Source organism: Panicum virgatum, chromosome 8K (assembly GCF_016808335.1).
Source record: "Panicum virgatum strain AP13 chromosome 8K, P.virgatum_v5, whole genome shotgun sequence".
Taxonomy (NCBI): domain Eukaryota; kingdom Viridiplantae; phylum Streptophyta; class Magnoliopsida; order Poales; family Poaceae; genus Panicum; species Panicum virgatum.
Window position 1 is genome coordinate 49054895 of NC_053143.1, and position 15933 is coordinate 49070827.

General features: G+C 45.2%; 1 protein-coding gene across 10 annotated transcripts; it reads right to left on the reverse strand.

The window, feature by feature from the left end:
• Positions 1 to 702: 702 nt before the first annotated feature.
• LOC120645012 (disease resistance protein RGA5-like) lies at positions 703 to 5774 on the reverse strand. 10 transcript variants are annotated; one of them, XR_005664049.1, is made up of 6 exons: positions 4844 to 5773; positions 2101 to 3706; positions 1724 to 2000; positions 1496 to 1532; positions 1113 to 1244; positions 703 to 984 (listed from the first exon to the last, which is right to left on the reverse strand). XR_005664049.1 is itself a non-coding variant. In XM_039921755.1 (4 exons), the coding sequence occupies exons 1-2, from the start codon at positions 5656 to 5658 to the stop codon at positions 1732 to 1734; spliced, it is 2790 nt and encodes a 929-aa protein (XP_039777689.1). In that variant the 5' UTR covers positions 5659 to 5774; the 3' UTR covers positions 904 to 984; positions 1496 to 1532; positions 1724 to 1731. The 10 variants fall into 10 exon arrangements, 3 of the variants coding, with proteins under 3 accessions (XP_039777689.1, XP_039777687.1, XP_039777688.1); XR_005664050.1 differs by having other exon boundaries at positions 703 to 853; positions 1109 to 1244; XR_005664045.1 differs by having other exon boundaries at positions 1724 to 3706.
• Between the last annotated feature and the right edge of the window lie 10159 nt (positions 5775 to 15933).

Below are 15933 nucleotides of genomic sequence, written 5' to 3' on the forward strand. Positions count from 1 at the left end.
GCAACACGGCGTCCGGCCATGTTCTAGTAGAACATGGTGCCGAAACAGTATTGGTAAGATACTACTATGATGCCGTTCTTCGCTCATGTCCATGGCCAACCCGCTCGGAAGATTTTTGCTCCTATGAGATCATGCAGACTCGGCCTGAATGACAGACCGGGGTGATGAAGACAGAATGCGGACATGCAGGCAGTTCGCTCCCGACGAGTGTTGCCGACAGCCGGTTGGTTGGAGCAGAGATATGCACAGAACAGAGCACACGGAAACAGAGCATAGGGGGTCATCAAATCATCCATGCAATGCATCAATAATAACAGATGAGATGAGATGAACAGAGCACAATGCAGAAAATAAGCAATGGGTGCGATCTTTGCTAGAACTAGAAGGTGACCGCACACCTGGCACCGCTGACCCGACATTCATGCTTTGGCACCATGTTGTGCAGACTAGAGTAATCCTTAGAACAGAGCACAACGAAACAGAGCATGGGGAACCACTACTATCTATCTAGTGATCTCATATTCTCGTTGCGCACCAAAACAGAGCAGGCGTCTTAGTTGCAATGAAATGCTACATCAGTTGCCCTGTATTAGAAAGAAACAGCGCGATCGACCATGCATTCCTGACCCCTCAAAAAAACCATGCATTCCGGCACCGATGCTCTGAAGTCTCATGCAAAATAACTCCAGAGAGCAACATCAGTACTGCAAAAAAGGGAGTAAAATTGAGCCGTCTAGGAAGGCCTCCAGGTTCCAAGTGTGCAGAAGCCAGACATCGTAATAGTTGTTAACCAACCAAATCTAACCCACAGACGTGGCATTTCCATGGGAAACTGAGTAGATAACATCACTACATACAGGTGCCCTGTATTAGAAAGAAACAGAGCGATTGACCATGCATTCCTGACCCCTCAAAAAAACCATGCATTCCGGCACCGATGCTCTGAAGTCTCATGCAAAATAACTCCAGAGAGCAACATCAGTACTGCAAAAAAGGGTTCGAGTTGTTACAGGTTCTAACCCACAGACATCGTAATAGTTCTTAACCAACTAAATCTAACCCACAGACATGGCATTTCCATGGGAAACTGAGTAGATAACATAACTACATACAGGTTCGAGTTGTTTGGTACTCGGGTGAGCCGTGAGCAATCTAATCTCTGCAAATGTGGCGAAGCTCCACCAGCAACTTATCATTTGCATTAACTCAAATCTTTTATCCGGTTCGTTATTCATCATCTCAATCTAAGACAGAAATCGAAAAAAATAAGATTAGAAGAAGATGAAGAGGGGAAATTTAGGACTTTGGGGGGGGGGGGGGGGGGGGGGGGGGACAACTAGAGCCCGTCTGGCAACAGGGCACGAAAAAACAAACGCAATTAATTTTAGAATAAAAATTTTGCTGTCTAGTATGAGACAAATATACAAAACTATGATTAGAATAAGGTGGAAAATGGGGTTATATTGAACAACAGGAGTCAGGCTGGCTTATATACCTTTTAGCACTGTCAGTCCAAGATCCATCATCCGATTCTGAGGAAACAAACCGGGAAAAATAAACGCAAATTAAGTTTAGAAGAAATGTAGAAGGGGAGTAGCAAGGAATAACAACAGGAGCTAACCCTCCTTCATCTTCAATTAAGATTGTAATAAAACAAAGCGGGAAAAAATGGCACAGGGTGGGAAAAAACTAACGCAAGGAATAAGGACAGGAGCTAGCGCACCTTCACAATCAATATACTTCTATATATATACCATGTATGGGATGATTGGGATGCATTTTAGCTGCATGCGTCAGCGCAGCCTTGGCTTGCTTGGCCTCCTCCTCGCTAGGACCTTCACATAGGAGCTCAGCTCTGACGTCCTGCAGCGATGGCAGGTTCCCCAGGCCCAAGTCGAGACCACCATCGCTGCTGCCAACTCCTCTTGCCTCCCGCACATAAAACAACGGCTCCAGCCTAAGCTCTCTGAGCCTTGGCATAGCTCCTTTTTGAAACACCACTGGCCATACAAATTCCCAGAAGTAACACAATTCAAGGCACGGGAACGAACAAGGACTAACAATTAACCCCTGAAGGATTCCCAGGTTCTTATTGTCCACCTCCAGCTGTAGAAAGCAGAGAGCTGGCAACCTCCCGAGGATGTCGAGATCCACCTGATGTAGCTCCCTCACGGAAATCAGTAGGCAGCTGAGAACCGGAACAAACGATGGATTCACCCAAGTAGGCAGTGTAGAAAACCAACAGCCGTGTTTTGTATCCAAGAAACGGAGATGTCGAGGAGCGACCCAGGCATCCAATCCACCGATGCTGCGTTGACCAGGATGGACTGTGATAACTAGATCCATGATCTTTTGTAACTTGTGTAGGCACTCCAACAACTTGTCATTCCACTTGTCCAATAGAATACACAGCTGCCTCAGTTCAGTTAGCTGGCCCAACTCCTCTATAATGTTTATGGTGGACCCATCAATGCATAACCATGACAACTGCTCAAGGCATGTTAGGTTTCCAATTCCATTTGGCACTCTTGTAATCGATTCAAAGTCTAGGCACATCAAATTTCTTAGCTCGACAACACTTGAAGGCAAGATGGAAATAGGATTGCTCCTCACATCCAATGTTTGTAGAAACTGCAGGTTTCCTATTTCTTCCGGGAGCTGAGAAATATGCGTAGAATATAGACTTAAGTACCTCAACTGGTATAAATTTCCAAGGTACTTAAGGCTATTAGTCTGTGAAAGGTTGCAATCCTGTAGATCCAGTACACGTAAAACTCGGCAGCTGCCAAGAGCAGGTACTTGAGCAACGGCAGATGGGAAGACAACAACTGACCTTGCATGTTGCAACAAGTTTCCAGTACCTTGAGCCATCACGTGACTTTTCTTGCCATTTTGAAGGGACAACCTCCGAATCGTATTTGACGGAGATGTGCTATCCATATCACTCAGTACAGTAACAAAGTTTTCCTCACTTGACAAGGAACGGATAAGATCGAGCACCATATCATGTATGCGGCAATTATTTAGCATGCCATATAGATATAGCATGCCATATTGATCTTGTATCGGTTGGATCATACTTCTGTTTATGAGCTCATTGAAGTAAAACTCTCCTATTTCAAATGGACTCTTCCCCTGGTCACGTTGGATAAAACCTTCAGCTATCCACATTCTAATCAAACGGTCCTTGTCAATTTCAAAATCTTCAGGAAACATGCTTAAATATAACAAGCAAGTCCTTAGATGGCTTGGCAGCTCATAATAGCTAAAAGATAAAATCTTTCTCATATTCTCCACATCCATATTATTTTCCATACCAGTACCAACAGAGTTGTACACCTCATACCACTCCATTTTATTTCTTACTTTGCAAGCTAGCAAACTAGCCATCGTAATAATTGCTAAGGGCACACCACCACATTTTTTTAGTATTCTATCAGATACTTCATCCAGCTCCTTATATGGACATTTTACTGTTTCTTCATCGCTATCTTTGTTTTCATTACCAAATATTCTTCTAAAAAATAGTTTCCGTGAGTTGTATGGAGAAAGGGGTTTCAGCTTGTAAGCACCACCGGCTTGTTCAGCAACATCAGAAATACGGGTTGTTGCAATAATAGTGTATCCAACATCATTATCAGGCAAAGCACATCTAATCATATTCCAAACTGAGATATCCCATATATCATCAACAACAACAAAATACCTACACATATCACAAGTTATTAGAAAAAAACTTTTGGTTTTAGGATGGAAAAAATTTCTAATATTGTTCATATACCAGCTTTATGCAAATTAAGCTAACTGGACAACTATGATAATGATTAAACTAAAATAGCTAGGGAGCAGCTGGATTAGCAAGTCCATGTAAATAAGTCCACTCGGAATGTTTGCCAAAACAAGGCAAGCCTTTGTTTCCATTAGACCATTACCAAATGTTCTTCTATACATTAGGAATATGAATAGTTGTAATAATAGTGTATCCAACATTATTATCAGGCAAAGCACATATAATAATTTTCTGAGATATCTCATAAATCATTATTATCAGGCAAAACACATCTTATATTCAGTGGTAGGTGCCATTCCCGTGGACAGTGAGGTGCCTATGATGACTTCGTCAATCTCAATGATTTGTCATCTCAGCCTTCGAAGATGCTTATAGGAGTAGGGTTTGCGTACGTGTGTTCATATGGATGAGTGTGTGTTGTGAGTGCTTGAGTTGTACTGTATAATCTTTAAAAAAAATCATCAACAACAAATTAACTACACATACCACATGTTATCTTCTTCTTAATGAAATGACACGCAGCTCTTCTGCGTTGTCAGAGAAAACAACACCACGTTATTAGGATAGAAAAGAGTTCTAATATTGTTCATATTGCAGCTGTATGCAAATTAAGTTAACTGGAACACTACTAATGATTGAATGGTTAGACTAAAATATATACGGAGCAGCTGGTTTAGCAAGTTCGTGGACAACTAAAATAAGTCCACTCAGAATGTTTGCCAAAACAAAAATTAAGTCCAGTCAAGAAACTATTTGCATGTAATACGATCTTACTATTACTAATTGGAGGCTCTTTTGGCTGTAAGTCTTATTTTTATATTAATTCTAATTAACCCGTGCGGAAGCATGGGTTGATAGGCTTGTGTGATAAATCTTAAGTGGTTGTGTTTTGCAATTTATTAGGGGCCATGCATGAACATTTAATGAACTATATCTAGCCTTGTATTTCATATGTATAATTGACGGAAGGAGTATCGTGAACAGAGGGTGCAAATTATCAGTGGCTAAAAAAAACTTTATATGTAGAAATTGATGAAAGGAGTGCTTTCGTACCTTTTATCTTGAAGGAATTCTCTGAGTAATTCTATGAGCCGCCTCTCATCCAATGTTTCTACATTCATTGTCTTGTCAAGATCATATAACAACTCCTTATATAGTTTCTTCAGGTCAGGTGTCTGAGATACAGAAACAAAACCTGAGCAATCAAATCGTGCTCTGATCTTTTTGTACACCACATCAGCAAGAGTAGTCTTCCCCAGGCCTCCAAACCCAACAATGGAAACTATCTTGCCATGCTGCTTGGACACTTCCGTATTGCCTTCCATTAGAATCCGGATTACCTCCTCTCTCGCCTCATCGATGCCAACGAGCTCTTTAACCTCATACTGAGCAAATAATAACCGAGGATCGATGGCCACAGGCTTAGCAACATCAGTGTCATTGACTTTGTACCGATCACGTCGCATGGCTACCTCTTCGACATGGCTCTTGATTTCTCTGATCTCCGTAGCAATCTTACGGCGGATCATGGGCTGCCTGAACCATTTGAGGGTCCGGTCAATGGCTTCCTTGAAGCCATGCTGTTCAGCCGGCTTCCTTCCCCCCTTGCACCGCACCATATACGTGTCAATAGTGTCCTCTATGTCGTAGGACATCTCCCTCACTTTCCTTGCCCAGATCTTGTCCTGGTCATCAAGCTTGTCTGCTGGCGTCTTGGAGATCTTCTTGAGGGCACCTTGCATGCTCTCGAGCTCAGCCTGGAGGAAGATAATCCCCCCCTTCACCTCCTTTTGCAGACCGTACTCGCCAGCAAGCAGCTCAGCAAGCTTGGGGAGGAGGCTCGGCAGTGCCCCCGTCACGACCTCCATGAATCACTGAGTGCTGCTGGTTCTGAATGGAGACTCGTTACTGGCTCAGTTAGCTCGCTCGAGGTTTCTGCCTTGCAGTTGCCTTGGACAGGATGGAGAGCCCGGCGGTGGGATGAAGGTGAAGTCATAAATAGACGGGAGAGCTAGTAGAATGCTGTAGCGATGGCACGTTCATGAATCCTGTCGTTTTCGTGGCCCTTGCGACTGTAGCGATGGCACGATACGCCTAAAAAGAGTATTGAATTCTGCGTCATCTGCTTGTCCAGAGAGACACGCCCAACGACTTGTTATTATGGCCCAACCACTTGGTATTATGGCCATCAATCTGTGTCCCTGTCAACTGTGGAGTGTCATTGACAAATCATTGCAATTTCTTGACAAATCCAATACCCCCCGTCCACTTGTGCTTATGAATTTTGTGATCCTTACTGTTCTATGTGTAACCAGATAACCATGACTATACATGCTACTGGGTGCAGGAATATGCCGGGTACCAAATCTTCCTGCTTTATTTGTTGATGAACCAATTATTACATCTTCAAAGACTTGTACCAAAAAAATTTCGAGTCCGAATAGTAGAATTATAAATTTATTTCTCGGATTCTTAGTGATATTTGATTTATTGAACATCAAGAACATCTCCAGTAGTCCTCCTTTCCCTAATAAACTAGCATTGAGAAAAAGATATGCTTTAGCAATTCTTCAATACCTTTCCTTCCCCCAATTATTATTTATTTATCCCAATATTTCACCCAACTCCCCTCCAATACCTCAAGCACGGGCAAGCAATTTATAGTTATATGTCCCTAGTTAACACTCCCTCTATTTTAAATTATAGTTTGTTTTATCTTTCGTCGTACCTAAATATTTCACTCTCAATCTTTGCCCTAAACAAAATTCATCTAATTTTGACTAAGTTTATGGAAAAATATAGATCAAGACATATTTTAGTCTATTTAGTGTAAAATAACTTACAGTTTGGAGTGAAGGGACACTACTAGAAAACAGGCCAAAAGTCCTGGCCAAAGATACCAGCTGCTGTTGCAACCGGTACTAATGCCACGCATCAGTACCGGCTGCAAAAGCAGCTGGTACCTTTGGCCAGCGGCGATCAAAGGTAAGGTGTTTGGTACCAGGTTAAAGCATCACCCGGTACCAAAACTTTAATATAGGAACCGGTTAGTGCCACCAACCGGTACCAAAAGCACAAGGAGGAATAGGTACCGGTTGGTGGAACCAACCGGTGCCTAAAGGGTGGACAATGGCACCGGATTTTGCCATGGCCCGGTGCCGCCACGTGCCCACAACAAAGGCACCGGTTAGTAACATCAACCGGTGCCTATGCCTTTTGTTTGGCACCGGTTGTTGAGCACCAACCGGTGCCTTTGAGCCACGCCTATAAATACCCCAACCCCTCCCCCCTCCAAGCTGCCGTGAACTCACTGTTCATGGCAGTTGAGTGAGGAGAGGGGAGGCGAATTTTTGTTTTTTTTCAAAAAAGGTTAGTTATTTTTCTCCATAACTTAGCAATTGGTTTTTAGAAGCAGTTATCATTTAATTTATTTGATAAGTGAATAGTATCTATTTATTATAGTTATAAGCATTATCAATTATATATTTGAATTCAAATTTATTATAGTATGAATGTACTATTTGTACACTACAATGATGTATATAAATGTATTGTGGACCTAGATGAGTCGGCAATGGATGTACATGGCCGATCGGCGTTCAAAGGAGTTCATTGATGGCGTGCATGAATTCATAGAAGCGGCCGAGAAACACAAGTATGACGGTTTCATTCGTTGTCCATGCAAATTCTGTAAGAATGAGAAGGATTACTCATCATCAAGAACCATCCATAGTCACTTGTTCAATAGTGGTTTCATGCCGAACTACTATGTTTGGACCAAGCATGGCGAAAGAGGAATTGTGCTGGATAATAATGTAGAAGAAGAGGACAGGATTCCTAACTTTGCAGCCAATTATAATTCCTTTTTCAATGACACTGCAATGGGTGAGCCTGAAGAAGATACCGAAGGATACGTTGTAGAAGATGATCTTGGTCAGATGCTGCGCGAAGCTGAGGAAGGTGGCGAAACGGAAAAGGAATCGAGAGATCTGAAGCGTATGTTGGAGGACTACAGAACATTGTTGTACCCTGATTGCAAACAAGACCAAAAGAAGTTGGGTACCACATTGGAATTATTGCAATGAAAGTCATCAAATGGTTTGTCTGACAAGGGATTCGAGGAGTTGCTGAAACTTATAAAAAACTTACTCCCTGAGGGTAACACCTTGCCGGAGACAACATACGAGGCAAAAAAAAGTTGTTTGTCATTTAGGATTAGAGGCACAGAAGATACATGCTTGTCCTAATGACTGCATCCTATATCGAGGTGAGTATGAAAATTTGGATTCATGCCCTGTATGCAACGCATGCCGGTATAAGATCCCTCGAGATGATCCAGGCGACGTTGAGGGGATGCGTGTCAAGAAGAGGGTGCCTGCCAAGGTGATGTGGTATTTTCCTCTAATACCACGTCTGAAACGTTTGTTCATGAACAAAACGAATGCTAAATTGATGCGATGGCACAAAGAAGAACGTAAGCAAGACAATATGTTGAGACACCCCGCTGATGGGTCGCAGTGGAGAAAAGTGGACAGAGCATTCCGATCACCACAAGACTATGGAAAACGACCAAACCCGAAGAACAGCAACACGCCGTGCCTGCACATCAGAAGAAAATGCTATGGGCAGAACTCAAGGATATGTTCACTCTTTCTGAAGGAGTTGACCAAGAACTTGTGAAGAAATGTGCCTTGAGAAAGATGGTCCTTGCCTTTGCAACTTTCAAGAAGAAGTTGTACACCAATTACATCAAGAAGGATAAGGAGCCGAACTGGGACGATCTTCCTCAGGTTAAACCATACTGGGAGGAGTTCAAACAATACAAACTATCAGAGGAAGCCCAAAAAAATCCGAACAAGCTAAGGTGAATGCAGCAAATAAGAAGTACAGCCACCACCTTGGGGCTGGCGGGTATAAGAAGTCAGTTAAAAAATGGCAGAAGATGGAGCAGGACCTTATAGATAGAGGCATCAGGCCGACGACTTGGGATTGGCCGGATAGATCCAAGTGGTGGTTATTTGCTAATGGCGTGACACTAAACCAGTTGGATGGAAGTTTGGTCGTGCCCGAGCATATACAAGAAGTGTCCCGCGATCTAGTCGCTGCAATAGATGAGACTCAACAAGGAACATTCCATCCTCAAAGGGATAATGATGAGCTGACAAGGGCATTAAAGAATCCGGAACACCCTGGACGAGCCCGCGGCATCGGCGTGGTCCCATGGAAAGTTGCTTGGAACGGAGATCCCTCTTACAAGACTCACCGAAAGAGCAAAGCCGAACAGGAAGAGAAACTTTGTGCCATAGAAGAAAAGATGAACAAGAAGGTTGCGTCCTTCGAATCTCAGATGGACGCCAGGGTCAATGAGGCGGTGCAGCTAGCTCTGAACCAAAGGGGCACTGCTGGGTCGCACCCGGATGTTGTGATAAGCCCGGCCTCTCAGCGACGCAGCAGCTGTGCAACCACGGCGGCGCCCGACGTACAAGCGGAACAGCAACCCCAGATTGAGCCAACGGCGGTAGATGACCAGAGGTATCCAGTGGATGATGTCACCATGCCGACACCGTGCGAGCTTCATGTGCGAGCAAGAAATATATCCATTCATGTCGCATACGGGTCAGCCCTGCCCCTGAATCCTTCTACTACAATTCATGGAAGGCCGATACCTCCTGGCTACACCTCCATCACAGTCGAGCAGATAGTTGGAAACAATGAGGATCTTGAGCTCGACTTCGTTGGAGGGGATGGAGAGAAGACATTGGGAGACGCACTGCACGGGGTCGTTCTATGGCGCAAGGCCGACATCAAACTTACTGCAAGCACAACGGCTCCCGTGCAGACCGATCGCCCGTCTCCGCGGCCTACCTCACCGCCGTCCCCACTACCACCTCCTTCACCACCGTCTCCGCCGGCGCAAAGGGCCACGAGTACTCCAACTCCTCCTACACTAGAAAAGGGAAAGAAAAAGACAGCATCCCTCCCAGCGGCTGGACCCTCAAAGAAGAAGCAGAAAACGGTCGAAAGACAATTAACCTACGAGAAAACCGCTGAGGAGTTGGAAGAGGAGACTGCTCGATATATAAAAGAACAATCGAAGCCTAAAGTCCCCCCGCTGAGGGAAAAGATACCTCTAGAACTAGTGAAAAAGCTTCTCGCAAACCTAGACAACCCACCAAAATCGAAAAGCTTACCCTCGGACTATGATCGTACTCTGACAAAGGCACACAAGGTGAGAAATCTGAAGAAAAAATGTGGCAAGACCATTCCTCAGCTTGGCACACAACAAAAAGAACTCGAGCCCCTCCGGGTGCCAGGGTTGCCACTCCTACACCCGACGGACGTACAACTCCAGGTGGACCTACAGGCCGCAATATTTCTTTCTGAAACTGGATTAACACTAGCACACAACAAAAAGAACTCGAGCCCCTCCGGGTGCCAGGGTTGCCACTCCTACACCCGACGGACGTACAACTCCAGGCGGACCTACAGGCCCCAATATTTCTTTCTGAAACTGGATTAACGCTAGAGGAGGCAACGGGGCATGTGGAGGCAAAAATCCCTGTCGCTCGCACTATTACTCCATTCCAGCATGGAAAACCGTTTGTCACTGAGGAAGAGGAGAAAAGTCTAGGCACGCAGATGTTCAATTTGCATAGATGGTACCTGCGAATGGCGAAAGACGAAGGGAAAATGTTTGGAGTCAAGTATCGTGACCATGATTTCTTCCGCGGGGAGGACGACTTCTGGGTGTACTTCCAAAATTTATATCACATTTACCATCAACAAGCCCTCGACGCCTCTATCATCACCATTTGGGTTTTGTAAGTATCACTTACCTCTACATTAATACTTTTTGTTAACAAGAACATAATTATATGTGTGCATTATAAAATTTCTATTGCATCGTTTAGACAGGAGATCCAAAGAAGCCGAAAATCTAGATGGCACCATTAGATCGGCTTCATGTCTCCTTTGCTAGTCAACCAGAAATTGATCAACGAAAGTTACAAGGAAACGTGCGAAAACATGTATGATTCGTTGACTAGGCAAAGTTACAAATCCTATATATTCATACCATACAACTTTGGGTAAGCCTTGATCGACTCAAACCTCTGTTATATTACTAAATAAATACTAAGTTGTCTAATACATTTATGTATATATCCTATCTATATCTGCAGTTATCATTGGATTTTACTCATACTTTCCGTAGAGACCGGCAATCTTATAGTCTTTGACTCAATGAGAAATCCAAAGTCCGCAATCCAACATATCATAGACCCCTTGAACAGGTAAGTTCAGTTTGCACAATCAAATCTTTTTTCTGTTAATAACAATTCCTGAATATCAAACTTAACTTTGAGCGCAGGGTTTGGAAAAAATTTGTGAAAAATAACAAAGGGCGTGGTCAATGGAGGCCCGAACTGAACGTTAACATGGATTATCCGGTATGTTCATTCATAAAGATTTGTCTAGTTAAGTATATAATCCCAAATTGTTCTAAATTGAGTAATTTATTTGTTTCTCCTTAAGTGTGCGAGACAACAACAAGGAACTGATTGGTGCGGGTACTACGTATGCGACTACTTGCACATCATGACTCCATGCGGAAAGGCTACTGATGAAGAAATGAGAGTACGTCCAAACCGTTCACTAGTATATTTTCATAATTGTACTAACACACATAATGTTAATGCTTTTTTCCTAAATGATAGATGTCTGAAATGGGGGATGAATGTTACTCTACTGATCGGATCAACGCCGTGTGCAAGCAGCTCGCCGGATTCATTTTGAACGAGATCTTGGATCCTAGAGTCGAGTTCTACCACGACGGTCACATCGATAGAGGACTTTCATCGACATCCTGAGGGGACTAGTAGTTGGACGGCTAACATGACTTGTACATTTGTAAATATTTTTAAACATTATGCCTTAATGCTTGTAAATTTGTAAATATATTAGTTCATCTAATTAGCTTAATTATATGCTCGCATTTCACTTTTAGTTAGTTTCAAATATTCTCTGAAAACGAACACGAACAACCAATGAACGTAGAGTACTGTAGAGCTTGAGTGCGTTTAGCAATTATAAAAGAATAAACAGTAATAAATATAACAAACAAAACTGGATTTGGGAAAAAAGGGAAAAGGTCATTGGTACCGGTTGGAAATACCAACCGGTACCAAAGGGGCTGCCACCTTACGTCAGGGTGGAAGCCTCTTTGGTACCGGTTGGAAATAACCGGTACCAATGGAAGCCTAAGGCACTGGTTGAAAAACCCGGTGTCTTAAGTAGAGGCCAATGGTCGCGGTTGCGGGGCACCGGTTGGTAAACCGGTGCCTTTGGCCTTTCTCAGCCGGTGCCCAAGGCCCGTTTTCTAGTAGTGGGATTATGCAAATAGAGTTTTCATTTATACACCATACACTACTATAGAACTGGTCATCGCAAATGCCCCATCACCGCCAGTTTGAATCAAACCGGCGGTGATATCGGTTCACTTTGGACCCGACGGTGATATCATATCACCGCCAGTTAACTTTGGACCCAACGGTGATAGTAGACATCACCGTTGGGTCGTATTACGAACCGGCGGTGATAGGTTCTACGGGTAAGCATCACCGTCGGGTCGTATTATGAACTGGCGGTGATGAAAATTCTATCCCTTTTTCTAACACTCTGTTGCGTCCTCACCACTCATTCCCTCTTGTCCCTGTCTTATCCTCTTCCTCTGCTCCTCCTCTTCTCCACCGCTACCTCCCTCCTCTCCTCCTGCTCCTCGTCTCCCGCCCCCCCTCCTCCCCACTGCCGGCTCTCCCCTTCCCCTCCGCCACTCCTCTCCATTCCTCCACTACCAGGTCTCTCCTCGGCCGCCTCTCCCAGCCCCCCTCCTCTCCACAGGCGAGCACGCGGGAACCCCGCGTGAAGTGGTGCGCAGGTGAGCGAGCGACGCGGCATGGGCGCGCTGCATGGGCAGCGTGGACGGCGGAGGGGCGCAGCGGCGACCGGCAAGCAGTGCGGCCTGCGGGCGCGCAGACAGAGGGGTGCAACGGCGTGTGCCGAGGGGCGCGTGGGGGCGGAAGGGCGGCGGGCACGCCGGCGGAGGGACGCCGCGGAAGGGCGCCGCGGACGGGCAGCATGCGGCGGCGCGGATGGAGCGGAGCTCGCCGTGGCTGGCCTGATTTTATTTATTTTTTTATTTTTTTCAAATGGGCATCACCGCCGGTTCTAGATCCGGCGGTGATAGTCCAACCTATCACTGTCGACTTAAATCCAACAGACAGGGGAACCGGCGATGATGCTCATTTTGAGCTGGCAGTGATAGGGGTTGCTCCAGTAGTGATAATACATAGACTTCAAATATATTTTAACTCTTTTGCATGTAAATATACTTTAACCTGTATACATCACAATCATGACTAATCCGCTGGTAAGCCCAGCTCTATCTTAGTGCCAGTTATCTAGATCAACACCATTGCATGCTGCTCATCAGAAAAATATCGAATTTTATTTCTCGAAAGGACGACAACTCTCTTAAAAATAGACAGATGTACACGTATATATTATTAGCCCTTTGGGATGGACTTTCCGATTTAAATAAGGAGAAGAGAATAAGAAGAATTGTTTGGGTAGATGTGACCGGTACTATTTTATAGATTTAAATTTTTGAATATCTAAATTAGGCTGGATCTAATTTTTTCTATAATGGCAGATGTGGGTAATTAAGACATAGATATAGAATCTAAAATAGGCTGGATCTAGTTTTTTCTATAATGACAGATGTGAGTAATTAAGATACAGATATAGGGAATTATTTTAGACAAATTCATTATAATGGCATATGTGGGTAATTTTTAAAAATAAAGTAAATCCAACTGCTATTATCATCAATGATGATTACCATATTGGTTCAGGGCCAGATATTTTACTTTTTTAGAGAATTTATAGAATTTCTCTTTTTTTCTAGGACGTCCATCTAGGATCCCAAGTGACTTCACGTGAAGACTTCGAAAGAGACTCCAATTAAGTAATAGTTAGATTGTGGTCACCCGTTAGCATTCCATTTGCCAACTCTGTTTTGTACTGGCTACAAAGGGAGCAATGGAGAACCGGAGAAGAAAGGGATAGGAGAGGATGGCGTAGTTTCTCATTCTGTCCTGCTGGCAAACAGAGCCTGCACTGGAGCTTGGTGCCAAGCCTTTGCAGTTCATTTTTTATGTGCGACAGTCCAGGCGAACTGATGCCATTACATCGTATTCTCAATTCCACGATCCAACAAATATAGGAGATTAAGGGGGAACGATAACTTGGTGTGGAACAAGAAAGTAAGATATAATTACGCCTAAAGTAGCTAGCTCAGCTGTTCTATGTACTAATCTAAGTACTCATCATACTTATAAAAGTCTTTTCTTCTTCTTCTAATTTCACCAGCTTTACACGTATGGTTCAACCAAACTCATGCTGCGGCAGTGTACGCCAGTCAGCAGAGTGACATCTTGAAATCAAAATTGCATTTCAAGGAATTACACTAACTTCTTAGAAAGTGTTCCTTGGAACTAAATTATCTTTTTATAATGCCACCAAGGGCTGCACAATTTTTGGCTATGCTCTAACAAACTATACTTTATAGATGAAGTTTCAAGAAACTGCACCAAGCTTAAACCTCTGAAAACAGGTATCCTTGTTTTTGAAATAGAAAAAGGTTCCTTGCTCTGGTAAGTGTCGACTTTAGAAATATACAATGGGCGTTATCACTGATTCACTGCCTTTATGGTTATTGAGACAAGATGGCAAGTTAGACAAATTTGGAACATGATTTGAGAAGGAAGTGGTTTATCGGGAGGAATTGAACTGGCAGTATGATTGCAGGGGAGAAAGTTTTTTTTTTTGAAAGATCCTGAACAGCTTGCGGTCCGGCGTATATTAATAAGAAGAAGAGAATTGACCCTGTTTATAGGTAAACCGGGCCCGAAAACCACACAAAAGAAACTACAAAAACTACCACTACAACACCAACAGCTAGCAACACCGACAGACTGAATTGGGACATCAACCGGGACACATTCAGACTTTGGCTGGTCGGATTGGGACATCGACACAAGCCACAACGACATATGCTCGGTCGGATTTGGACATCGACACGAGCCACCACAACTCTTTGCCCGGTCGGATTGGGTCATCGACACGAGCCACCAAACTTACATCCTGCCCGGTCAGATTGGGACATCGACACGAGTCACCACAACCTTCACTCCGCCCGGTCGGATTGGGACATCGACCTGAGCCACTGTGAACTCTACCCGGTCGGATTGGGATATCGACACGAGCCACCACAACTCACACCAAACCCTAAACAAAAAAGGAAGGAAAAAGAAAATAATGCCCATTCGGAAGCCGCCAATGCTGAAGGAAGCCTCCAAGCCGGAAAAGCCAGAGATGCTCGACGTCGTCTTTAGGAAGGAAATGACGCCAATGGCGCCATCGACGTCATCCCAACGAGGGATGGGTTTTCACCCGCATCGCCACCGCGGTGAAAGGACGGTCGGCGTCACTAGCCCACCACCATGGTGCTGCTAGCGAGCCTCCGCACGGCCGAGCCAACGACGCCACCATGGCGACGCCAGCGCATGTCTGAGCAAAACCGATGTCGGCACACGCCACCGCGGCGCCGCCGACGCACCGCAGCGCAGGTTGACCAGACGCAGCCACCAAGCCGCTCGCCCCATGGACGCCGTTGTCCACGCCCCAGCGACGTCACGGGAGCAGCCGCCGCCACTCCCAGCCACGCCCCCGAAGCGAAAGGCGCCGCCGTGGCAAGCACCGCGACGCACCCGCCATGCCTCAACCGCTGCTGCCACCGCGCCTGGTCATGCCAGGGCACGCCCCGCCGCGCCATGCCGGCCACGCCGCCGCCGATGCGCCGCCGCACACCCCGCCCGACCGCGAGCACCGCCGCCGCGCCCCGCCATGCCGAGCACCAGGGGGCAAATCCGGCGACCAGGGACGCAGATCCGGCCGCACCGAGGCGGACCGGCCGCGAGCAGCCAGGGAAAAGCCGCCGCCGCCATGGATAGTCACCGAGAGAGGGCGAGGGGGAGGGAAGGAGAGGAAAAGGGAAGGAGGGGGCGAGTTGGAGCCCCGCCGCC

What these genes read in the sequence shown, in the direction of transcription:
- LOC120645012 (XM_039921754.1), bottom strand. Translation starts at nt 5,658, where the DNA reads ATGGAGGTCGTGACGGGGGCACTGCCGAGCCTCCTCCCCAAGCTTGCT. An exon ending in GAATTCCTTCAAGATAAAAG is followed by an intron (nt 3,707 to 4,843) that starts GTACGAAAGCAC and finishes TGATATGTGTAG; the next exon opens with GTATTTTGTTGTTGTTGATG.